The sequence below is a fragment of the Bombina bombina genome, chromosome 3 (genome assembly GCF_027579735.1).
Source record: "Bombina bombina isolate aBomBom1 chromosome 3, aBomBom1.pri, whole genome shotgun sequence".
Lineage (NCBI taxonomy): Eukaryota > Metazoa > Chordata > Amphibia > Anura > Bombinatoridae > Bombina > Bombina bombina.
This window is the reverse complement of record NC_069501.1, coordinates 374523382-374551060: the sequence shown is the minus strand read 5'-3', so window position 1 is coordinate 374551060 and position 27679 is coordinate 374523382. Positions and strand designations below refer to the sequence as shown.

Below are 27679 nucleotides of genomic sequence, written 5' to 3'. Positions count from 1 at the left end.
CTGGGCATAATACACGTGTGGTGCGCAGCGGCATTTAGCGGTCTTATAATTACCAAAAAGCAACGCCAAAGCCATATATGTCTGCTGTTTCTGAACAAAGGGGATCCCAGAGAAGTATTTACAATCATTTATGCCATGCTTGCAAAAGTTGTTTGTAAATAATTTCAGTGAGAAACCTAAAATTGTGAAAAAGTTTACGTTTTTTTTATTTAATCGCATTTAGCGGTGAAATGGTAGCATGAAATATACCAAGATGGGCCTAGATCAATACTTGGGGTTGTCTACTACACTACACTAAAGCTAAAATTAACCCTAGACGCTCCCTACATGCTCCCTAATTAACCCCTTCACTGCTGGGCATAATACACGTGTGATGCGCAGTGGCATTTAGCGGCCTTCTAATTACCAAAAAGCAACGCCAAAGTCATATATGTCTGCTATTTCTGAACAAAGGGGATCCCAGAGAAGCATTTACAACCATTTATGCCATAATTGCACAAGTTGTTTGTAAATAATTTCATTGAGGAACCTAAAGTTTGTGAAAATATTTGGGAAAAAGTGAACATTTTTTTTTATTTGATCGCATTTGGTGGTGAAATGGTGGCATGAAATATACCAAAATGGGCCTACATCAATACTTTGGGATGTCTTCTAAAAAAAAATATACATGTAAAGGGATATTCAGGGATTCCTGAAAGATATCAGTGTTCCAATGTAACTAGCGCTAATTTTGAAAAAAAAGTGGTTTGGAAATAGCAAAGTGCTACTTGTATTTATGGCCCTATAACTTGCAAAAAAAGCAAAGAACATGTAAACATTGGGTATTTCTAAACTCAGGACAAAATTTAGAAACTATTTAGCATGGGTGTTTTTTGGTGGTTGTAGATGTGTAACAGATTGTGGGGGTCAAAGTTAGAAAAAGTGTGTTTTTTTCCATTATTTTTATCATATCTTATCATTTTTTTAAAGTAAATGATAAGATATGATAAAAATAATGGTATCTTTAGAAAGTCCATTTAATGGCGAGAAAAACGGTATATAATATGTGTGGGTACAGTAAATGAGTAAGAGGAAAATTACAGCTAAACACAAACACTGCAGAAATTTAAAAAAAGCCCTGGTCCTTCAGGGAAAGAAATTGAAAAATGGCCGTGTCCTTAAGGGGTTAATATAGCTGGAGAGATGAGAGGTTTCTGACTTGGTAATTTAGCTGGGATGCGAGTGTCCGCACAATGTAGGCAGTAGAGAAGTCCGAATGCTGATGTTGCCATATCGTCCTATACCTGGTCTCTGGCAGGCTGTCTAAACATTCATTACTCTCATGGTTCAGATACAGTAATCTTAAGAGAATTGTCAGTTTACTTCTCTTATCAAAATGAGTTTGTTCTTTTGGCAACCTTTTTCCTTTTGAAGAGCAGCAATGCGCTACTGGGAGCTAGCTGGTGATTGGTGGCTACAAACGTATCGTTGGCTCACCTATTTATAGCATTGCTTCTCTGAAGTTGACCTTAATGATGTGTTTAGTCCCTTTGCAGCGCTTGATAGTACATGCAAAAGTGCAATAATAAAATACACATTAAGGGGCATTAAACACCCCAAGATATTAATATATATTGTTTAATTACATGTAGTAAAACAGCTATTCACTTTACCTTTTCATTATTTATTTTGCTCTCCATTCCTGCAATTTTATTTAATATTGTGGGCTTTATAATTCATGTTAAAGGGACAGTTTACTTGAAAACGTTGGTTTAAAAAATATATATAATCTCTTTATTACCCATTCCCCGGTTTTGCATAACCAACACTGTTATATTAAAGGGACATCCCAACCAAAATTGGAATCCATGTAGATGCATTTCAGTTTTGAATAGAAGTGGGGGGTTTTTTGGGGGGTTTTTTTTGTAATATACATGCTGCTAATAAAAGCTTTATCTGTTTCAAAAGTGTCGTTAAAGGGACATGAAACCCACATTTTGTCTTTCATGATTTAGAAAGAGATTGCAGTTTTAAACATCTTTCTAATTTACTTATATTATCTAATATGTTTTATTATCTTGATATTCTTTGCTTTTCTTTATCTAGATATGCTCAGTAGCTGCTGATTGTTTGCTGCACATAGAAGCCTTGTGTGGTTGGCTCACCATGTGCATTGCTTTTACTTCAACTAAGGATATCTAAAAAATTAAGCAAAATAAATAATAGAAGTAAATTGTAATGTTGTTTAAATTTATATTGTCTATCTGAATCACGAAAGAAAGATTTTGGGTTTAGTGGCCCTTTAAGTATGCACTGTGCACCAACATTTTAAACACAGCACTTGCTCAGAGAGCATAAGGTGTACCATCTAGTAATGACTCCATTTGTTAATTGCTAACATGATACATGCCCCACTGGTGTTCTGAGCAGCTGCAGTATTTAAAATGCTGGTGCACTGAGAATATCTAGCTATGCCTCACATGCACGTGCAGAGAAAAATGTTAACACTGAAACAGTGATAACTTTTATTAATAATTTTGACATTACTTATATATTTCAAATATGTTTCTATTCAAAGATGTAATTCATCTAAATTTTGACCGGAATGTCCATTTAATACACTTTTTACTTATGTGATTACCTTGTATCTAAGCCTCTGTAGACTGCCCCCTTATTTCAGTTCTTTTGACAGACTTACATTTTAGCCATTCAGTGTGGACTCATAAATAACTCCACGGGAATGAGCACAATGTTATCTATATGGCACACATTAACTAGTGCTGAGGTAACAGTGCTAGTTCATGTGTGCCATATAGATAGCATTGTGCTCACTCCTGTGGAGTTACCTTGGAGTCGACACTGATTGGCAAAAATCCATGTCTGTCAAAAGAACTGAAATAAGGGGCAGTTGGTTATGCAAAACTGGGGAATGGGTAATAAAGGTGTTATCTCTTTTTAAACAAACATTTCTTGAGTAGACTGTCCCTTTTAAAGGGACATGAAAACCAAATGTTTTTTCTTTTATGATTCAGATAGAGCACTGGTTTTCAAACTTGTCCTCAGGCCCCCCAACAGGCCAGGTCTTCAGGGTTACCTTGGATGAGAGCCGGTACAATAACCATGTTTACTAATCGGCTGATTGTTTCATCTTTACTCCAGTTCAGATAACCTTAAAATGTGGCCCATTAGGGAGGCCTGAGGACAGGTTTGAAAACCAGTGAGAGAGTTGTGTGATTTTAATCAACTTTCCAATTTATTTCCAATAAAATGACAATGCACTAGCACTTAGGGGGCAATTTAGCAAGCTGAGGCGGACAGGGGCGCATATACGCGCCCCTGACTGCCGCAGCTCGCCTATGGCGCTCTGAATTCTCCTGAAGGAATTTAGCATTGCACACAAGCGCTATTGTGAGCTTGCGTGCAATCCCACCCCCTGCCCATGCACAGCCAATCACGCGTGGGCAGGAGCTGTTCATCTAATCGGTCAGAAAGGCCCAGGGAGATGGAATTTCGCCAAACAAGAGGTGGCAAAGAGGTTAGCATTGTTAAATACGGCATGCAGGTTCTCGTGTGAGAACCTGCACCCGTAGAGGCTCAAAGGCTGACGAAAGCCTTTGATAAATTGACCCCCTAAGTCTTAAAGGGACATTCAACACTTAGTGTAACAGGTTTTAATGTTGTAAATTAAGAAACGGAGGTCCGCCTACACTATACCCCTCCTCCCTTGCCGCCTTGCTTCTGTCCTAATCAGCGGCGCTAACTACTCTAATACCCGGTCAATATGGATGCCGAACTCCCCCCACTATTACGTAGCTGCCTTCTTCTTAAACTGATAAGCAAATCAGAATCCAGTCCTCGGACTGAAATTGCACGCGCGTGCAATTTCAGTCCGAGGACTGGATTCTGATTTGCTTATCAGTTTAAGAAGAAGGCAGCTACGTAATAGTGGGGGGAGTTCGGCATCCATATTGACCGGGTATTAGAGTAGTTAGCGCCGCTGATTAGGACAGAAGCAAGGCGGCAAGGGAGGAGGGGTATAGTGTAGGCGGACCTCCGTTTCTTAATTTACAATATTAAAACCTGTTACACTAAGTGTTGAATGTCCCTTTAAATTAAAATGAGTAGTATATTTATAACAAATTTCAAAGTTATGTCTATTTCCACTCCCCTTGTACCATGTGACAGCTATCAGCCAATCACAAATGCATATACGTATAGTCTGTGAATTCTTGCACATGCTCAGTAGGAGCTGGTGACTCAAAAAGTGTAAATATAAAAAGACTGTGCACATTTTTTTTAATGGAAGTAAATTGGAAAGTTGTTTACAATTGCTGCTCTATCTGAATCATCAAAGTTTAATTTGATCTGAGTGTCCGTTTGATGTTATTGTTGCATTTTAATTACTAGTAAGTTGACCAAAATCCAATTAGTTTATGATTTCCAATTAAAGTAACACAAGCATCATAGGAAATGTTTATATGCCTGCACATTCATTCTGTGGCTAACCATCTGACAAACGGCATCATCCACTCATATGCCTCTAGACGTATACATTAGAAAGCTTTATTGATTTTTTTTTTTCTCCCCAAGCTGGATTTGTTTTGGAGTAGAAGATTAAAATTGATTTACCCTTAAAGGGACATTAAACCCCAAATTTTTCTTTCATAATTCAGATAGAGAATACAATTATAAACAACTTTGTAATTTACTTCTATTATCTAATTTGCTTAATTATCTTGATATTCTTTCCTGAAAAGCATATCTAGATAGGCTCAGTAGGTGCTGATTGGTGGCTGCACATAGATGCCTGGTGTGATTGGCTGATCCATGTGCATTGCTATTTCTTCAACAAAGGATATCTAAAGAAAGAAGCAAATTAGATAATAGAAGTAAGTTGGAATGTTGTTTATAATTGTATTCTCTGTCTGAATCATGAAAGAAAAATTTGTGGTTTAATGTCCCTTTAATATGTTTCCAACAATGACTTGTTATACAAGCATCAGAGTATAAAATTAATAGGTTAGGTTTTTTTATGTATATTAAATAACATGGTTTGTTCTTTGATACCACAACCCATTAAACTGGGCTGAGCTTGCAAGGAAATCAGATTTCTTTATTTTATTACGTTCTATACACACAAATGCTTCCTTTTATCTTATGTTTGTCTGTATACCAAAGCCCAATACTTAGAGAGAACAATTTAAGATTAACATTTTGTTACTTATCTATACTCTCCCTACTGTGAGTGTTATTTCTTCTGCTGGCTTGCTTTACATAGTTTTAATAAAGCCAATACTTAAAGGGATATAAAACACAACATTTTATGATTCAGAGAGAGAATACAATTTTAAACAACTTTCCAATTTGCTTCTCTTGGTATCCTTTATTGAAGAAACCGCAATACATATGTGTGAGCCAATAACATGAGGCATATATGTGCAGCCACTAATCAGCAGCTCCTGAGCCTACCTAGGTATCCTTTTCAACAAAGGATACCAAGAGAACAAAACAAATTAGTTAATAGAAGTACATTGGAAGTTGTTTAAAATGACTTTCTCTATTTGAATCATGTCCCTTTAAAGTGATAGTAAATTAAAAATGTAAACTTACTAGTATATCCTAAATGTTGTATAGAAGTAAACCACTGCATTATTTTTTGTAAATATGACTTCATATGTTTTAAAAAGATAGTTTTTCTTTCAATGTTGCATGTTTTCACTCCTCCCCCTTTCTTAGTGTAGTGATGTATAGAGAGGTCCCTGATTTTCCTGTAAAACACCTTTTGTAAATTGTGCTTGTTCCTCTTCCCTCAGAGAGACTGGAATACCTGTATCATACTTAAGAATTAGAAAATGTACCTGACCATGTAACAAGCTACACAACAGTAATTGCTTAGATCTGAAAACCTGATTGTAAATATTTGTCCATATTTTGCCACTATAAAGGAATCCAGTAACATAAATGCTAGCAATTGTTTCAAGGGGTGTATGCCTGAACTGTTCTTCATTTGTAAAATGTGATAGGTTGTGCCAAGTAAAATTTTATATTTCAACTATTTTGGGGGGGGAAATTCTGTGCAGATCTTTGTGGTATTTGATTGTTAATATATGCTAAACATACTTTTATTGACCCTTTAAACCATAATTGGTTCTCTGAAAACTTTATTTCAATAATTTTGTATTTGTTAATAAGTAAAATACATATGTTAATATGTAGTTATATAACATTGTTTGGGTTTTTTTACATTGTTTTTGTCATGCGTCACCTATGCAAATATGTGTTTTGTTTGACCTAATCTCTGTGTCATTGTCTTGTAGACATTATCACATGAAAGCCTATCTTCCGGTGCGCTTACTTCCGGAGTGTATGTATAAGCTACGCTCCCTACGTGCTTGTGTGATTCGTTCTTTGTACCACATGTACGAGCCGTTTTGTTCTAGAGTGTCTAAAAATATTCCAGTTCCGGAATCCACACCAAGTACCTTGGCAAATGCAAAAGTTAGTAATAAATATTTTCTTTGATTGCCTGAAATGTATGTTTATGAAGGTTGTACTTATGCAGCATGTTTCTGGCATATTAGAATATCAGTCTTCATGTAGCATTATTCATGACTTCTACTGCACCTAAGCTTTCTGGGTAGTGACCTGAAATTGTGGCTCATTTTATATTTTTAGCTACATCCTCATTCTTCAGCATTTGTTGCCAATTTTTTGGCCTGAAATAAACACTGTGCCAGAAACATTCACAAATGGTTTCATTCTCAGCAGCATTTAAAGGGATAGAAAGGTCATAATTTGAAATGTGCATGGGGCCCTTTTCAATTGAAGCATTTTTGTACTATACTTCCATTGGCAATAATGCTGCTACTAAACGGTATTACTGTTTTTCAGCAGCATACACAGATATGTTGTGAGGACCTGTGCACCCGTGTTCAAACACTACACCTTCTCAGAGAGTCAGCAGTGGCTTGTATGACAAACATTTTAAGTCTTGCCAGGCACAATACACACCGCCACCAACTCTCTGAGCCTGAATACTGGTAAACGGGCCCACACAGCATATTTGTGTATGCTGCTAAAGAAACAAAACTTTTTACTAGAAGCATTTATGCTAATGGAAGTATATTCTAAGGATGCTTCTATTTAAAATTGGAATGCATCCATGCACATTTTTAATTTTGATCTTTCTATCCCTTTTAACAGTGCCAAGTTGGTTTTATGGAAAGTGTCCAAAATATGTGCATACATCTGTAAAGGATATAGTTCTTATGATGGTCCGCTTTGGAGGATCCAAGTAAATCTACACTGTGTCTCCAGGGGGAGATATGTAAGGAAAAGAGAGAGAGACAATAGTGCACTCTGTGTATATAGTAGGAACTTCCAATTCAAGTCAGGTACTAATAAGAGCGATAACTCAGCTCTAAGTGTGATTGCGAGTAGGTTTTAGCCCCTCGGCTTCCTAGGCAAGACAGTATTAAAATAAAATGTCCAATTTTTTTTTCCTATTTGTGTATTTATGTGAACACTGCAAACTTTTTTTGTCATGGTTTCTGGTAAGTGTTGCTTTTTTGAGCAAGTCAGATTCGCAAATTGAATATTTGAGTTAAAGGTGTTGGGAAAATTCCCCACTTTTTATATTTTTGGCATGAGGATTTTGTTGAGATTCCCTTAACACAGTGGTTGTTTTTTTACAAAAACACATTAATAATTTGCTATGTTGATTTGACAGTCATTTTTAAAATACCTATAGTAAAACAAATCCTTTTTCATCATCATAGTATTTCTTCATGTTTACCGCAATCAACAAACGTAGCACTCTGATTACAAGGGGACATTAAACACTAAATACTTTTGGGTGCCACCATGGTAAAATCTAGCTTTCACTGCATTCCAGTGCTTACATTTTGCTCATGAACAGCAACTCTCCTTCAGATACCTGCAGTGAAACTTAGGTTCCAAAATGGCAGCACTCATGATTACAGAGAGGTGCATGAAATATAGTTAGTGTTTAATATCCCTTTTAAAATAACTAGAATAAGATCACAAGTATTAAAATGAAACTAAAATTTATTGTATTTTTTTTAAAAAGATCCCACTCCACAGTAATGTATTGTGAGTTTTTCAGATTGACTTTGCTGGAGGATATGGTTGTAACTACTGATACAAATTTGTGTTAAGAACCATATATGCAACATCTACCAAACATTCAGGGCCAGATTATGAGTGGAGCACTAATGTTTGTGCACAAGTGAAAAGGGGTTTATCACTCAAAGTTCAAGTTGAGAGTAAACGCAATTGCGATATACGCTAGATTGATTACCGCATCCTCAGAGCTGTGGTTAACTGTTTTGCAAAACAAAAAAGTGTCACAAAACAGATCAAAAATACATTACAAAGTACAGTTACTCATAACACCATCTAATAAAAAAAATTAAAAAAAATATTACACACAAAAGTTATAAGGGCTCAAAGATAAGTGATATCAGGTTTTTAAAAAAAAAAGAATTTAACAGATACATACATATATCTAAAGAAGTGTGTGTGTAATTAAAAAAATATATATGTGTATATATATATATATATATATATATATATATATATATATATATATATATATATATATATATATATATATATATATATATATATATATATATATACACATAATGTCATATGGTATAGCACTCTCAATTAATGTCCGGGGTGCACGGCATAAAAGTTCACATAATCCAGAAAAAAGGCAGGCACTCTCCGTTATAAATCCACAAAATTTTACTAAGTGACGTTTCGGGGTTTCACCCCCGTCCTCAGACGGGGGTGAAACCCTGAAACGTCACTTAGTAAAATTTTGTGGATTTATAACAGAGAGTGCCTGCCTTTTTTCTGGATTATGTATGTATATGTATATATGTATATATATAATGTGTGTATGTATGTATGTGTCTACACACTCCTGTTTAAATGTCAGGTTTCTGTGATGTAAAAAATGAGACAAAGATAAATCATCTCAGAACGTTTTCCACCTTTAAGTGACCTATAAACTGTACAACTTGATTGAACAACAAACTGAAACTTCTAGGTGGAGGGAAGTAAAACTAAAAAACTAAAATAATATAACTGGGGATGTAGCTGTGTTTAGAATTGAGCAATCACATTCAAAATCATGTTAAATAGGAGTCAGTACACACCTGCCATCATTTAAAATGCCTCTGATTAACCCCAAATAAAGTTCAGCTGTTCTAGTAGGTCTTCCCCGACATTTTCTTAGTCGTGACCTACATGGTTCGCTGAGAGCTTCCAAAGCATCAGAGGGATCTCATTGTTAAAAGGCATCAGTCGGGGGGGCGGAGCCAACTACCAAAGAGACAAGACGTGTGTGAAGAGCTCTTAGCGGCTAAAAGAAAGTGTAATTGTCTTTAAAAACCCTATACACATTACAAGGGGAACCCAATAGCACTCAGACATATTGGAGATTGTGGAGGATCGAATTTGTATTCTTCGTTTGGCAGTCTTAAAGAGACTATAACCATGCTGGAGGCCTTAGATGCATGGGAATCGGCTATGATGCAGCTTTTCACTGAACATTTTTCCAGCTTAGCTCTGGCAGCGCGTAAGCTTTGTGAGGATGCAGTGCTAGACAATGATGCACATATGCAAGCAGATGACCGGCTCCCAGGCTCTAGCCTTGAAAATACTAATTTCACCAACTACCAGGGAAACCTTACCGACACATCCGCTTACCAGTCTATGGGCAGCCGCATCGGATGCGTTCTACAAGTAGATGTCTCAACCTACAGCTATACAGAGAGGCCATGCCACGATGTCTACAATCTAATAAGTAAAGAGGGGCAGAATAACCTAGATGAGGATTTTCCTATATGGTTGCCTACTGAGCTGTCAAACCCCAGGCGACACCGCAAATCTCTGCTACGCTTGCATTTGGCTGCATTTGCTGTAGCAGGCATAAACACCCGCTGTACTCTGGAAGAGCTTCCTCTTTTAAATATTGTCGGAACTGGTAGAGACGCAGCTGATCCTCAAGAACAGGACCTGGGTTCTTTACGTGAGCAGAGGGACGATCCTATGATGGCTACTACAGTGACAACGTTTGCTGGTCTCGTGAAGGCTGATGTGGTGTCAGTGGCCCAGACCGAGACAGCTGGATGGTTACCTTGCGCTTAGGACCAACCGGGATAGGGCAGATTAATTTATTTCATGCAGAAGAGACCATACAAGTCTACAAATAGTTACTCACCTGGAGTTCCTAACAGCCCCACTCATTATTGGACCCAGTCATGACGACTTCAAGGTTTGATGTACTAGTTTCTGGACAACTCAGGGACTTCTGGGACAGACTATACGAATACCTTTTATTAATGATTTAACTTATCTCTTTGATCCTTTTTCACCACCTTTCCCATCCTGCACTGACCGTATGTATATGGTCATAAGATCAATCCAGGTCTATAGCTCCTTTATTTTTATTTTCTTTGTATCGGATACACATAGAATATTTACACTCAATATGCTATTATGTTTTTCTCCAATGTGTATATATGTGATTACCAGGTTAGAAAGAGTTCCACCAGGATATTATATAGCTCAATTTATTTATCTTTTTATGAGAATTTTCTCTACTTTGATGTTTTACTGGATATGTTGTGGGTTATTAGTCCATTATTCTGAAATACAAAATAAATTCTAACTCTCTCCACTAGATGGGAGTCAAAGCATAGCTATAGTCATATATCAGGGAGACAATGTTATCATTGCTTTAGAGAGCAATATGACTGGTGTTTATTTGATAATACGTTGCAATTAATGCTTAATAGTTGTGCATGCAGTGCATTATTACATTAGTTGATTCTGATGACCATGCAGGACGGTACGTTCTGAGAGAAACAGGATAAAATTCCTCCATACCTATAGACTAACCCTCATAGCACTTCATACTAAAATGTTTTTGTGACAGCTATTATCCACAAAGCTACCAGATTAAATAAAGGCCAATAACCTACGTTTTTACTTAACTAAAGTTTCAAACATCTTATGTTTGAGTTGCAAAATAGCTTATACTTCTTTAATTGCCCTCTTGTTAGGCCAGTTAGAGTAACACCATCATTTTTTGCGCAGCTATGTGGTATTTTGCTTTCCATAGTTGGTGACATGTTAAACCTTAACATCTCTATATGTTTCTTCTATGAGCTGACAAGGGTAAATTGAGTCAATAACTGCTAATATAATTCTTTTATACATGGATTATTTGTTTTAGGGAACTATCTTATAACAGTTTACCCTTATGCAAATATTGATAGAAATGTTATGATTACTACCTCACTTAATAAACCCCGGTGCCTGCTGCTCTCAATTGCCAAGGGTTGACATGGGTTACTATTAGCTGTATAATTTTCTCCATGGTTTGTGTTGCTATGTTTTTATATGCATGTGATACAATGGATGTCTAGATGTTTGCTGTTAACTGTGTTTAAGGTTTGTATATGTATATGGGTACAGTTCTGATTATTTAGACACATATGCTTTGACCCTACGCCACTTATCTAATAAGGTGCAAAGATTAATAGGCATAGCCTGTAACCAATTTCCTTGTTTTATGCTTTACCCTACATAGAGGTATTATTGCCATTCCCAGGTATAAGGAACAAGTATGCAAGGAACAAGGTACAAGTTGCACGTTTGGTGCTGCAACACTTCCTTTGAGTATAAACGCCTGAGCCATTAGAGGATAACAACATTTTAATATTTTCCTTAATAAGTTGACGGTGGACAGCAGATATTAAACCACGCTCTTTAAACAGTTGAGTCCCATACACATTATGTACATATATACCTATACCTGAGTGTTAGGCCCATTGAGCTTAGTATATTATCCTTCCTCCTGGTCATAAGCGTGTGTTTCTTTATTGCACATGCCCGTCGCTGGGCATAGGGCCCATGCCCAGATGATGGGATTACTTTATTATAATATAGCCATGTTTCTGGCTTGTTCTGAGCCAAAGTAAGTCTTACCACGTTCTATTGTTATGGAGGCGAGTAAAATTATGACAAGGTAGCTTATTAGAAGAAGGTAAAGGTTAGTGAGCGGCTTTATTATGAGTTAAAGGGGAAATATGATCATATTTGAAAAATGGATAAATAAGAGGTTTGCTTCTAATATTGTATGTTAATTACTTACAAATGTTATTTACTGTTGTTATATCTTGCTGAGATTTTATACTAATTTTCCAATTAAAGGGACATTAAACACTTTGAGATGGTAATATAAAATGATAAATTGTATGTATAAAACAACTCTGCAATATACTTTCATTATTTATTTTGTCCTCTTTGCCTGTAATTCCATTCTGAAATTGTGAGCTTTTCAGTTCCTGTTAGAAATGGAAGTGCAGAACACTGTTAAATCCAGCACAACCATTGGCTGCACACTCTAATGACCTATGTATAACTGTCCCTAATTGGCCACAGCAGAGAAGGTAACACAAGTTACAACATGGCAGCTCCCAGTGTTTTATAGACACTAAAACTTTACACTTATTTTGTCACTAATGAAACTTTAAAAAATACATCTACATGTTAGTCATGGACTAATCTTTTCTTTGAATGCATCATTCTATCTAGCATGTATTTAGTGTTTAATGTCCCTTTAAGGACTTACTTTTATTATATGTTGCAATTTTAATATATCCGAGAGACCTGTATAATATTGCCAACATTGGATTTGTCAGCGATATAACCTTGTTGTTCCTGTATATTATATAACCTCAATAAAATAAAAAAAAAAAAAAAAAAAAGGTATCAGTCAGGAGAACGGTACAAAAGAATTTCCAAGGAATTAGATATACCATGGAACACATCATCAAGTGGAGAAATGGTGCAACAGTGACATTACCAAGAACTGGAATGAAAAGACGAGAAGAAAACTGGTCTGGGAGGCTGCCAAGAGGCCTACCGCACCATTAAAGGAGCTGCAGGAATATCTGGCAAGTACTGGCTGTGTGGAGCATGTGACAACAATCGCCCGTATTCTTCATATGTCTGGGCTATGGGGTAGAGTGGCAGGACGGAAGCCTTTTCTTATGAAAAAAAACATCCAAGCCCAGCTAAATTTTGCAAAAACACATCTGAAGTATCCCAAAAGCATGTCGCAAAAGGTGTTCTGCTTTGATGAAACCAAGATTAAAGATATGTTCGGCGCAAAAACAACACTGCATATAACCAAAAGAACACCATACCCACAGTGAAGCATTTTGGTGGCAGCATCATGCTTTGGGTCTGTTTTTGTTCAGCTGGAACTGGGGCCTTAGTCAAGGTAGAGGGAATTATGTTGTCCAGAAACTAGTACATCAAACCAAATACCAGACAATATTGTCACAAAACCTTCAGGCTTCTGCTAGAAACCTGAACATGAAGAGGAACTTCATCTTTCAGCATTACGACTCAAAGCATACATCCAAATCAACAAAGGAATGGCTTCACCAGAAGAAGAAGTTTTTTGGAATGGCTCAGCCAGAGCCCAGACCTGAATCCGATTTGAAAATCTGTGGGGTGATCTGAAGAGGGCTGTTCACAGGAGATGCCCTCGCAATCTGTTAGATTTGGAGTGTTTTTGCAAAGAAGAGTGGGCAAATCTTGCCAAGTCAAAATGTGCCATGCTGATAGACTCGTACCCAAAAAGACTGAGTGCTGTAATAAAATCAAAAGGTGCTTCAACAAAGTATTAGTTTAAGCGTGTGCACACTTATGCAACCATATTATTTTATTTTTATATTTTTTCTTCCCTCTACCTAAAAGATTTCAGTTTGTTTTTCAATTGAGTTGTTGAGTTGTACAGTTTATAGGTCACATTAAAGGTGGAAAATGTTCTGAAATGATTTATCTTTGTCTCATTTTTTTACATCACAGAAACTGACATTTTAACAGGGGTGTGTAGACCTTTTATATCCACTGTATATATGTGTGTGTGTGTATATGTATATATATATATATATATATATATATATATATATATATATATATATATATATATATATATATATATATATATATATATATATATACAGTGTGTGTGTGTATGTATTTACAGACAATTATACACATAGAAACACATAAATACATGTATAGACAAATATATGTGCATTAAAGCCCTTTTTCAGTTAAGTAGATGAAAACATGTATGCAATATTCATTTTTTAATAAAGGTTTTTATTGTACATTTTTGACATTCCAATGTCACATAGCAGAAAATATTCAGTGTATTTTATAAATAAATAAATAAAAAAAATAAAAAAAATATATATATATATACAGGGAGTGCAGAATTATTAGGCAAGTTGTATTTTTGAGGATTAATTTTATTATTGAACAAAAACCATGTTCTCAATGAACCCAAAAAACTCATTAATATCAAAGCTGAATATTTTTGGAAGTAGTTTTTAGTTTGTTTTTAGTTTTAGCTATTTTAGGGGGATATCTGTGTGTGCAGGTGACTATTACTATGCATAATTATTAGGCAACTTAACAAAAAACAAATATATACCCATTTCAATTATTTATTTTTACCAGTGAAACCAATATAACATCTCAACATTCACAAATATACATTTCTGACATTCAAAAACAAAACAAAAACAAATCAGTGACCAATATAGCCATCTTTCTTTGCAAGGACACTCAAAAGCCTGCCATCCATGGATTCTGTCAGTGTTTTGATCAGTTCACCATCAACATTGCGTGCAGCAGCAACCACAGCCTCCCAGACACTGTTCAGAGAGGTGTACTGTTTTCCCTCCTTGTAAATCTCACATTTGATGATGGACCACAGGTTCTCAATGGGGTTCAGATCAGGTGAACAAGGAGGCCATGTCATTAGATTTTCTTCTTTTATACCCTTTCTTGCCAGCCACGCTGTGGAGTACTTGGACGCGTGTGATGGAGCATTGTCCTGCATGAAAATCATGTTTTTCTTGAAGGATGCAGACTTCTTCCTGTACCACTGCTTGAAGAAGGTGTCTTCCAGAAACTGGCAGTAGGACTGGGAGTTGAGCTTGACTCCATCCTCAACCCGAAAAGGCCCCACAAGCTCATCTTTGATGATACCAGCCCAAACCAGTACTCCACCTCCACCTTGCTGGCGTCTGAGTCGGACTGGAGCTCTCTGCCCTTTACCAATCCAGCCACGGACCCATCCATCTGGCCCATCAAGACTCACTCTCATTTCATCAGTCCATAAAACCTTAGAAAAATCAGTCTTGAGATATTTCTTGGCCCAGTCTTGACGTTTCAGCTTGTGTGTCTTGTTCAGTGGTGGTCATCTTTCAGCCTTTCTTAGCTTGGCCATGTCTCTGAGTATTGCACACCTTGTGCTTTTGGGCACTCCAGTGATGTTGCAGCTCTGAAATATGGCCAAACTGGTGGCAAGTGGCATCTTGGCAGCTGCACGCTTGACTTTTCTCAGTTCATGGGCAGTTATTTTGCGCCTTGGTTTTTCCACACGCTTCTTGCGACCCTGTTGACTATTTTGAATGAAACGCTTGATTGTTCGATGATCACGCTTCAGAAGCTTTGCAATTTTAAGAGTGCTGCATCCCTCTGCAAGATATCTCACTATTTTTGACTTTTCTGAGCCTGTCAAGTCCTTCTTTTGACCCATTTTGCCAAAGGAAAGGAAGTTGCCTAATAATTATGCACACCTGATATAGGGTGTTGATGTCATTAGACCACACCCCTTCTCATTACAGAGATGCACATCACCTAATATGCTTAATTGGTAGTAGGCTTTCGAGCCTATACAGCTTGGAGTAAGACAACATGCATAAAGAGGATGATGTGGTCAAAATACTAATTTGCCTAATAATTCTGCACTCCCTGTATATATATACACACGCCACTTTATAAGGTACACCTGTTCAATTTCTTGGTAACACAAATTGCTAATCAATCACATGGCAGCAACTTAATGCATTTAGGCATCTAGACGTGGTGAAGACGACTTGCTGAAGTTCAAACTGAGAATCAGAATGGGGAAGAAAAGGGAGTTAAGTGACTTTGAACGTGGCATGGGTGTTAGTTCCAGACAGGCTGGTCTGAGTATTTAAAAAAAAAAAATGCTGATCTACTGGGATTTTCACACACAACCATCTCTAGCGGCAGTTACAACCAAGGTATGCAGAATACCATCTCTGAATGCACAACACGTTGAACCTTGAAGCAGATGGCTACAAAGCAGAAGACAACACCGGATGCCACTCCTGTCGGCTAAGAACAGGAAACTGAGGCTACAATTCACACAGGCTCACCAAAATTGGACACTAGAAGATTGGAAAAACCTTGCCTGGTCTGACGAGTCTCAATTTCAGCTGCAACATTCAGATGGTAGGGTCAGCATTTGGCATAAACAACATGAAAGCATGGGTCCATCCTGCCTTGTATCAACGGTTCAGGCTGGTGGTGGGGGTGTAATGGTGTGGGGAATATTTTCTTGGCACACTTTGGGCCCCTTAGTACCAATTGAGCATAGTTTAAACGCCACAGCCTACCTGAGTATTGTTGCTGACCATGTCCATCCCTTTATGACTACAGTGTACCCATATTCTGATGGCTACTTCCAACAGGATAATGCACCATGTCACAAAGCTCAGATAATCCCAAACTGGTTTATTGAACATAATGAGTTCACTGTACTCCAATGGCCTCCGTAGTCACCGGATTTTGAATCCAATAGAGCACCTTTGGGATGTGGTGGAACGAGAGATTCACATCATGGATGTGCAGCCTACATATCTGCAGCAATTGCGTGATGCTCTGTCGTTATGGACCAAAATGTCTGAGGAATGTTTCCTACACCTTGCTGAATCTATGTCACAAAGAATTAAGGCAGTTCTTAAGGAAAAGGGGGTCCAACCCTTTACTAGAAGGGTGTAACTAATAAAGTGGCTGGTGTGTGTGTGTGTGTGTATATATATATATATATATGTGTGCGTGTATATATGTGTGTGTATATACAGTGGGGGAAAAAAGTATTTAGTCAGCCACCAATTGTGCAAGTTCTCCCACTTAAGAAGATGAGAGAGGCCTGTCATTTTCATCATAGGTATACCTCATCTATGAGAGACAAAATGTGGAAACAAATCCAGACAATCACATTGTCTGATTTGGAAAGAATTTATTTGCAAATAATGGTGGAAAATAAGTATTTGGTCAATATCAAAAGTTCATCTCAATACTTTGTTATATATCCTTTGTTGGCAATGAGAGAGGTCAAACGTTTTCTGTAAGTCTTCACAAGGTTGTCACACACTGTTGCTGGTATGTTGGCCCATTCCTGCATGCAGATCTCCTCTAGAGCAATGATGATTTGGGGCTGTCGCTGGGCAACACGGACTTTCAACTCCCTCCAAAGGTTTTCTATGGGGTTGAGATCTGGAGACTGGCTAGCCACTCCAGGACCTTGAAATGCTTCTTACGAAGCCACTCCTTCGTTGCCCGGGCGGTGTGTTTGGGATCATTGACATGCTGAAAGACCCAGCCACGTTTCATCTTCAATGCCCTTGCTGATGGAAGGAGGTTTGCACTCAAAATCTCACAATACATGGCCCCATTCATTCTTTCATGTACACGGATCAGTCATCCTGTTCCCTTTGCAGAGAAACAGCCCCAAAGCATGAGGTAGCCACCCCCATGCTTCACAGTAGGTATGGTGTTCTTTGGTTGCAACTCGGCATTCTCTCTCCTCCAAACACGACAAGTTGTGTTTCTACCAAACAGTTCTACTTTGGTTTCATCTGACCAGATGACATTCTCCCAATCCGCTTCTGGATCATCCAAATGCTCTCTAGCATTCTTCAGACGGCCCGGACATATACTGGCTTAAGCAGGGGGACACATCTGGCACTGCAGGATCTGAGTCCCTGGCGGCGTATTGTGTTACTGATGGTAGCCTTTGTTACGTTGGTCCCAGCTTTCTGCAGGTCATTCACTAGATCCCCCCGTGTGGTTCTGGGATGTTTGCTCACCGTTCTTGTGATTATTTTGACCCCACGGGTGAGATCTTGCGTGGAGCCCCAGATCGAGGGAGATTATCACTTGTATGTCTTCCATTTTCTAATTATTGCTCCCACAGTTGATTTCTTCACACCAAGCTGCTTGCCTATTGCAGATTCAGTCTTCCCAGCCTGGTGCAGGTCTACAATTTTGTTTCTGGTGTCCTTCGACAGCTCTTTGGTCTTCACCATAGTGGAGTTTGGAGTGTGACTGTTTGAGGTTGTGGACAGGTGTCTTTTATACTGATAACAAGTTCAAACAGGTGCCATTAATACAGGTAATGAGTGGAGGACAGAGGAGCCTCTTAAAGAAGAAGATACAGGTCTGTGAGAGACAGAAATCTTGCTTGTTTGTAGGTGACCAAATACTTATTTTCCACCATAATTTGCAAATAAATTCTTTCCAAATCAGACAATGTGATTGTCTGGATTTGTTTCCACATTTTGTCTCTCATAGTTGAGGTATACCTATGATGAAAATGACAGGCGTCTCTCATCTTCTTAAGTGGGAAAACTTGCACAATTGGTGGCTGACTAAATAAACTCTATCTATCTATCTATCTATATATATATATATATATATATATATATATATATATATATATATATATATATATATATATATATATATATGTGTGTATATGTATATATATATATATATATATATATATATATATATATATATATATATATATAGAAACACAAGAGATATAGAGATGGCGCTAAGCAAAATAGAGAATAAAATCACTAAAAAAAGCTAAACTATGCTAATATCAATATACATGCGTATTTTAGAGCTCAAAAGGCCCCAGAGTACAATATCAAATATTCAAAAGTCTCTCATAAACGACATTCACAAGATGTAATAATAATGATATTGATGAACATCAAGTGCTACTAGTCCCCAATATAGCAAATGAACAAGTGAAATTGTAGTAAACAGTTCAGTTTTCTTCTTTAAATTGGTGTGTGTCCCCTTTTGGGTTTGCACTTACGTTAAAATCCCCCAATCATATGAGGTAAGGATGATTCGGTAACACTGATAAGGATTAAGCCCTCTGGAGTGTGTATCCACCGGTAGATAGAACTTTCTTTGCTGTAAATATCACTTGCCACTCTTGGTATTCAGGTAGATGGAAACTTACGATCTCAATCACCATGCCATAAAAGAGAACCAAGAGAGATATATAGTGTAATACCGTTTAATAATAACACATATATATACACAAGTAGACAAATTCCAATAAAATCAGGCACAGCCACAGGAAAAAGTTTTACAAATCCCAGCAAAAGTTCATGTTCAAAGTCCCAGAGTACACTGAGGGTAATCCTTCTTAACACAATACCTTACGCGTTTCAAAGGGCTTAGTATGTCTAGTTCCCTTCTTCATCAGAGGTAAATTGTAATGTAAGCTCATACCTTATATATGATACTCCGTGTAATGTTACAGATCATCCTAATTTCATAATTCCCCTTTACTTCCTGTATTTTGAACCGCATATCCCATATCCGGAATAGTGACACGCATGTCGTCACTTCCGGTTTCTTTGTTATAGGCTAAGTTTGGTATACAACCCTCTTTATTTCCTGCATTTTGAACCGCATATCCTATATCCGGAATAGTGACACGCACAACGTCACTTCCGGTATCATTGTTATAGGCTATGCTTAGTATGCAACCCTCTTAGACCTTAATCGGAATTCGTTGGAACGCATAAGTCCTTCCGGTATAGTGACACGCATGACGTCACTTCCGGATTCAGTTTAGAATAACAGCCGCTTTTTATTTAACAATATATATGTAAAGGCCGTAATGAATGATTCCTCATTATGTGTACCATAAAAACGTTCCATGAGGGAATTACTTATATGAACCAGCTCCATATCATTGCAATATTGGATCGTGTTACTATGGCAACCGGAATGTAAACACTTATACTCTCCCTTACCTAATATATAACGCTTTATAGGGATTATAACCCCCTGAATTCTAAAGTTAATTGGTTAATACATACATAAATAAAATTGATGAATAGTTAAACACATAGATAAAAGATGTTTCAAAATTCCATTACCATAAAACATAAAAAATATTCTGGTAGGACAATTTGAGAGGGTAAGAAGAAACTGTACTAAGCTAAGTGACTTTGAAAAAGAGTCTACGAAACTAACAAATAAATTCTTAGAGAAAGGCTACAAGAGGAAGTGGGTTGACAGAGCACTTAATAAGGTGGAAAATAAATATTCAAACAAAGAAGATAATAGTCAAGATGGACTGAAAGTAGAAAACAAGTCTAATAACCAGTATACTAGCTTTATATCCACATGCAACAAGGGATCTGCAGGTATTAAACAAATACTAAATAAACATTGGTATATCCTGAAAAAAGATCATTTGCTACGAAATAAAATAGGAGCTAAACCTAATTGTATCTTTAGGAGAAACCGAAATCTGAAGACTATTATGGCTCCTAGCCAACTAAAAGACCTAAAAACTAAGGGGACATGGCTGAACAAAGGCACTGTAGGTTTTTATAAGTGTAACAGGCTAAACTGCGTGTCTTGTGAGCATATGTATCATGGCAACAGACCCACTAAAGTGGTGAATTCCGCTACCAATGATAAAGAATGCAAAATTAGCCATCTTACTAATTGTAAAACTACATATGTAGTATATTTGGTACAATGTGGATGTAACCTCCAATATATAGGGAGAACTACTAGGCCCTATAAGAAAAGGTTATACGAACATATAACTAATATTAAGGAGGGCCTTAAGTCCCACAGTCTGTCAGACCACTATAGACGGGCCCATGACCAGAATCCTGAGTGTTTAAGGGGTACAATCTTTAGAACATGTGCATGTGGGAAAGAGGGGAGGTGATAGAGAAATGCTGCTTAGACAAAGAGAAACCTTCTGGATCCATGCATTTGGAACTAGAACTCCAGCAGGTCTAAATGAAGACATCGATATAGCAGCCTTCCTATAAAATCTGTGATCCCTAAGAAACTGGCACTTATGTAATTTAGCGTGTCCCCTTTAAGACCTATTTCCTATTAGAGTAGTACTATAATGTACTTCTTATACAGTTTATATAGAATTATTTATGTCCCTATGATAATACGAAAGGTTTTATTTTTATGTGATTTTAAATATGGTCCATTAGAATTCTCCTTTTTATTGCATTCAATTCACATATAAAAAAAAAAAAATTTAACATTTTTGTATATAACATATTTATTCTAGAATGGAATTTTATAAATTTGTTTTTAATCAATCATTTATCTATGACAGATGAAAAAAGTTTTTATGGTAATGGAATTTTGAAATATCTTTTATCTATGTGTTTAACTATTCATCAATTTTATTTATGTATGTATCAACCAATTAACTTTAGGATTCAGTAGGTTATAATCCCTATAAAGCGTTCTATATTAGGTAAGGGAGAGTATAAGTGTTTACATTGCGGTTGCCATAGTAACACGATCCAATATTGCAATGATATAGAGCTGGTTCATATAAGTAATTCCCTCCTGGAACGTTTTTATGGTACACATAATGAGGAATCATTCATTACGGCCTTTACATATATATTGTTAAATAAAAAGCGGCCGTTATTCTAAACTGAATCCGGAAGTGACGTCATGCGTGTCACTATACCGGAAGGACTTATGCGTTCCAACAAATTCCGATTAAGGTCTAAGAGGGTTGCATACTAAGCATAGCCTATAACAATGATACCGGAAGTGACGTTGTGCGTGTCACTATTCCGGATATAGGATATGCGGTTCAAAATGCAGGAAATAAAGAGGGTTGTATACCAAACTTAGCCTATAACAAAGAAACCGGAAGTGACGACATGCGTGTCACTATTCCGGATATGAGATATGCGGTTCAAAATACAGGAAGTAAAGGGGAATTACGAAATTAGGATGATCTGTAACATTACACGGAGTATCATATATAAGGTATGAGCTTACATTACAATTTACCTCTGATGAAGAAGGGAACTAGACATACTAAGCCCTTTGAAACGCGTAAGGTATTGTGTTAAGAAGGATTACCCTCAGTGTACTCTGGGACTTTTGCTGGGATTTGTAAAACTTTTTCCTGTGGCTGTGCCTGATTTTATTGGAAAACGTTTATGTGCCTTTGTCATACCTCATTTGTTGAGGTTTTAACATGTGAGTTTGAATTTGTCTACTTGTGTGTATATATATGTGTTATTATTAAACGGTATTACACTATATATCTCTCTTGGTTCTCTTTTATGGCATGGTGATTGAGATCGTAAGTTTCCATCTACCTGAATACCAAGAGTGGCAAGTGATATTTACAGCAAAGAAAGTTCTATCTACCGGTGGATACACACTCCAGAGGGCTTAATCCTTATCAGTGTTACCGAATCATCCTTACCTCATATGATTGGGGGATTTTAACGTAAGTGCAAACCCAAAAGGGGACACACACCAATTTAAAGAAGAAAACTGAACTGTTTACTACAATTTCACTTGTTCATTTGATATATTGGGGACTAGTAGCACTTGATGTTCATCAATATCATTATTATTACATCTTGTGAATGTCATTTATGAGAGACTTTTAAATATTTGATATTGTACTCTGGGGCCTTTTGAGCTCTAAAATACGCATGTATATTGATATTAGCATAGTTTAGCTTTTTTAGTGATTTTTATTCTCTATTTTGCTTAGCGCCATCTCTATATCTCTTGTGTTTCTATTTAATTATTGGGAAATTTGGGATTCCTTCTACCCTAAGAGATTGGCAGTCTATATGAATAAGAGAGTTTATTGATACATAGAGGTGCTTAATAAGTATTTAAGTACCCTATCTCTACCTCAGTAGCGCTAAAGGGTGAGCTAAAGGGTGTATACCCAATAGCTTTCTGTCTTACATATTTATATATATATATATATATATATATATATATATATATATATATATATATATATATATATATATATATATATATATATATACTATCTCTTGGCCCCCCTGGTAATACTTACCAGTGGGACCCCCTCTCCAGAGGGGCGTGGACAGAATAAGCCACTCCCCTCATTAACCATAAAAACTTGTAGTAGGACACCACCCCTTCCTCCTCCCTAGTTCTGTCCATCCTTCTGGGCTGCAAGATTTTTTCCCTTCGTACATATGGCTTACTTAGCTGCATATTGAGCTGATAATCCTTCCAGCTGTCCGGCTCCATGGTTTCTGTGACCACGGTCACTGATATGGCGATAAGCAGTGGGAATACCGTTCGTTATGGTTTCCTTCTGGGGGCCGCCATGTTACTGTGACGTCATTGGTAAAGGACCTCACGGGGGCTGCGTCTGAGGGCTGTCATGACCGCGTGCGCACAAATCCTTCAATACCTTGGCGCAGCCTTTAACGGAGAGCATTTCTCCTTCCCCATGAAAGTATTGATACTTCCTTTCAGCTTTTGAGAACCGGCATCATTGAAACTGCATTCCAGTAAGTGCTATAGCACTCGTTTTTGGCACACAAATGCTTTATAAGAAAAAGGGGATACATTTGTTTTTTTAAAGCTTCTGGGGCTTAATATATTTTATGTTTAGCATTAACATGGAGGAGGAGAATGATCAGTATCAGCTCCGGCCTCAAGCCATTTACAGTCCAGAAGGAATCAGAAAACAAATTGTACCTTTATAGTTGCCCCTATGTGTGTATCTTGAATATCTTATGTACATACTATTTATTTATGGCTGGTTATGCTTTTTCATAGTGATACAGCCCAGCCTATGCCCACCTGTTCCCTTTGTGCTAATCCTTGCTGGCAAGACAAGACACTTTACGTGTGTATTGGGCAGATTTATGGTGGAAGCTTTTATGAATCACCTGAAGGTTCTGTGAATAATTTGCTGAATGCTGATTGTGCCTCTGATGGTGAAGGTTTAGAGTCTGACCTTCCTATGGTGTTTGACACTGCAAATATTTCTGAGTTTATTAAGGGGATCAAGAGTTCCCTGGGCATTGAAGATGAACAGTCTCAAGGGCCATCTGATTGATTTAATACAGGTTCTACCCCAGATCAGGCTTTTCCTGATAACCTGAAATCTATATGTTTAAACGTCTTTTCAAAGCCAGATAAACAGTTTGCTGTTCCTGAAAAAATATATAAGAATTTTCCATTGGAAAAGACTTTGCATACCCAATTTTGTTTACCCTCCTAAAATTGATGCTAGACTCTCAAACAATTGATGGATCCTGAGCCCACCTTATTCCAGAAATTGCAGAAATTTGAACTTTAAGGGTTTTGTCACTAAGACCCTGAAGAAAACCATTGTGTAGAAAATCAAGTAGATGAAATACCTTGATAGTTGCAGTGGAACTATGGTGTTTAATCATCCATGATGATAAAATGTCCCATATGCGATAGTATGCCTTAGAAGTAGTTCCCTTTCTTGCTTGTAGAAGTGTCTGAATAACGGGCGCTGAAACATTAATTTGTTGCAGTCTGGAGATCTCAGCAACCAAGCCACTAGCTTCAATTGTTGTGTTTTTTGATGAATTACTGGCCCCTGGTTCAGCAAGTCCCAGGAGACTGGGCGATGCCATGGAGGTTGAATCGCCAGTTTGTGTACAAGAGGAAACCAAGATCTGCGAGGGAAGGATGACAATGAAAGTTGCTGACTCCAGAATAATTCTCTTCAATAGTCTTGGAATGAGAGCGATTGGAGGAAACACATATATGAGATGGCACGACCATTTGTGAAGAAAGGCATCTACTCCCATGTACAGAGGTGTTGGGTAATGGCTGAAAAACCTCGGAACTTTATGATTCAAGGCAGAGGCCATGACATCTATTTCTGGAAGTCCCCAAAAATCGACTATTCTCTGAAACAGCCACCTGTTTAGTTGCCATTCTGTTGGAAGAATTTGACTTCTGCTCAAGTAGTCTGCCTGAATATTCTCTGATCCTGGAACATGGACCGCAGAGAGTAACTGAATGTGGTGTTGAGCCCACTTGAAGATTGGAGACACCTCTTTTAAGGCACCGAAACTCCTTGAAATTGTAGATATGATGCAGCTGTCCTGTTGTCTGTGAGGATTTCCACCACCTTTCCTATTAGTAGTTGCTGAAAGGCATGAAGAGCCAAGAAGACTGCCCTGATCTTCAGGATGTTTGATGGAAGAGACTGCAATTGTTTCTCCTATGTTCCTTGAGCGAATATGCCTTGACAATGTGCTCCCCACCCGGTCTTGCTGGCATCCATCTGTACAAGGATCCAGTCCGACTCTTGAAGAGGAAGCCCCTTTGATAGGTTCTTGATCTTTAACCACCAAAGGAGGGATATTTTCAGACTTGCAGGTATTGTGATGTGCTGGAATAGACCTTTGCCTCTTTTGAATCTCTGTAGAAAATGTATCTGAAATGGGTGCATTCTCCACCTTGCCCATCTCACCATGTGAATTACTGAGGATATATGCCCCAGAAGTTTCATCCACTGACGAGCTGTGAGATATTTGACATGGCGAAAGAGCTGAAAATATTTCTGAAGAAATTTGATGCAAACATCTGGAAGAGAAACAATCTCCTTTTGAGTGTTGAACTGTGCTCCTAGGAACACTAGTTCCTGACAGGGTTGAAGCTGGCTCTTCTTGAAATTTATGTTCAAGCCGTGATCTTAAAGGAACTTCAGTAGGATGGCTCTGTAAGCATAGGCCTGTTGAGGTGAATATCGTCTAAATAATGAATGACGAATAACCCTCTGATGCGAAGTTCCGCTATGAGAGGCACCAAAACCTTTGTAAAGACCCTTGGAGCAGTAGAGATTCCGAAGGGAAAAGCTGAAAATGGAAAATGTCGGTCTCCGACCGTGAAACAACAGAACTTTCTGTGCACTTCTGCAATGGGAATGTGGAAGTATTCATCCTTGAGGTCTACGGAAAGCAAATAGGTTCTTGGAGGGATGAGATTGATTACTTAAGAACAGACTCCATCTTGAAGCTTTGAACTTTGAGAAAAGTATTGAACACGAAGATCCAGAACAGATCTCCAGGAACCGTCCTTTTCTACCAGAGAGAGAGGTGAACATAAAACCCTTTGTTTTGAGCTTAAGTTGGTACCTGTTGGATAACACTGTCGTACATAAGTTTGCTGATAAACTCTTGAATTGTCTTCAGTTTTACAGGATCTCTGGGGAGTGGAGATTTTACCAAGCATGACAGAGCTGGTTTCTTTTTGAACTCCAGATGATAACCTGATAGAATTTCCAAAACCCATTGGTCTGGTATAGTGGATACCCAGACCTCTCTGAAATTGTGTAGCCTTCCTCCTAGTGGCCAGGTCTGGGGTGACCCACATCATTGTTTTCTAGACTGAAAGGAAGGAAAGGACTTACCACGTCCCCTGCCTCTAAACTGAAAGTTAGATCTTGTCTCCTGAGGTTGAAAAAATTCTCTTTGAGAGGTACGTTTAAAAATTTTGATATTGACCACGTTGCCTGTGGGCAAAATAAAACCCTCTATGGCCTCTGGTAACCCGTGGGAGGAAAGGACTCTTACTTCCTGTTCTTTTAGATATGAGTGCTTCTAATTGTTTGCCAAACATATCCCCTTTAAAGGGAAGACTCAACAAGTTCATCTTGGAACCTGGGTCTGCCTCCCAATGTCGTAGCCATAGGGCCCTTCTTACAAGATTTGCAGTAGCCATGGATTTAGCATTAAGTTCCAAAATATTGGCAGTGGCTGATAACTCCAAGCTCTGTCAGTAAAAGAAACAAACATTGTTTTTCATCAGGACAAGGTGGTTCTCCATACTATTCCTGAATTCCTTCCTAAAGTGGTATCTGACTTTCATAACACCAAGATATTATTCTTCCTTCATTTTGCCTGAAGAACTCAGACTCGCAAACAAAACCATAATATCGTTTGGATGTGGTCCGATGTCTCCATATTTATGCCAAAAGGACTCAAGATGTTTGTGAGACAGAACAATTGTTTGTATGCCTTAGAAGTAGTTCCCTTTCTTGCTTGTAGAAGTGTCTGAATAACGGGCGCTGAAACATTAATTTGTTGCAGTCTGGAGATCTCAGCAACCAAGCCACTAGCTTCAATTGTTGTGTTTTTTGATGAATTACTGGCCCCTGGTTCAGCAAGTCCCAGGAGACTGGGCGATGCCATGGAGGTTGAATCGCCAGTTTGTGTACAAGAGGAAACCAAGATCTGCGAGGGAAGGATGACAATGAAAGTTGCTGACTCCAGAATAATTCTCTTCAATAGTCTTGGAATGAGAGCGATTGGAGGAAACACATATATGAGATGGCACGACCATTTGTGAAGAAAGGCATCTACTCCCATGTACAGAGGTGTTGGGTAATGGCTGAAAAACCTCGGAACTTTATGATTCAAGGCAGAGGCCATGACATCTATTTCTGGAAGTCCCCAAAAATCGACTATTCTCTGAAACAGCCACCTGTTTAGTTGCCATTCTGTTGGAAGAATTTGACTTCTGCTCAAGTAGTCTGCCTGAATATTCTCTGATCCTGGAACATGGACCGCAGAGAGTAACTGAATGTGGTGTTGAGCCCACTTGAAGATTGGAGACACCTCTTTTAAGGCACCGAAACTCCTTGAAATTGTAGATATGATGCAGC

At 37.9% G+C, this 27679-nt stretch overlaps 1 protein-coding gene across 1 annotated transcript in view; it reads left to right on the top strand.

Moving 5' to 3' along the window:
• Positions 1–27679, top strand: part of TMEM183A (transmembrane protein 183A) — a 77279-nt gene that overhangs the window by 16092 nt on the left and 33508 nt on the right. Inside the window, exon 5 of the mRNA XM_053706516.1 lies at positions 6297–6477. Coding sequence (XP_053562491.1) covers positions 6297–6477 — 181 coding nt within the window. The remainder of the gene's footprint in view (positions 1–6296; positions 6478–27679) is intronic.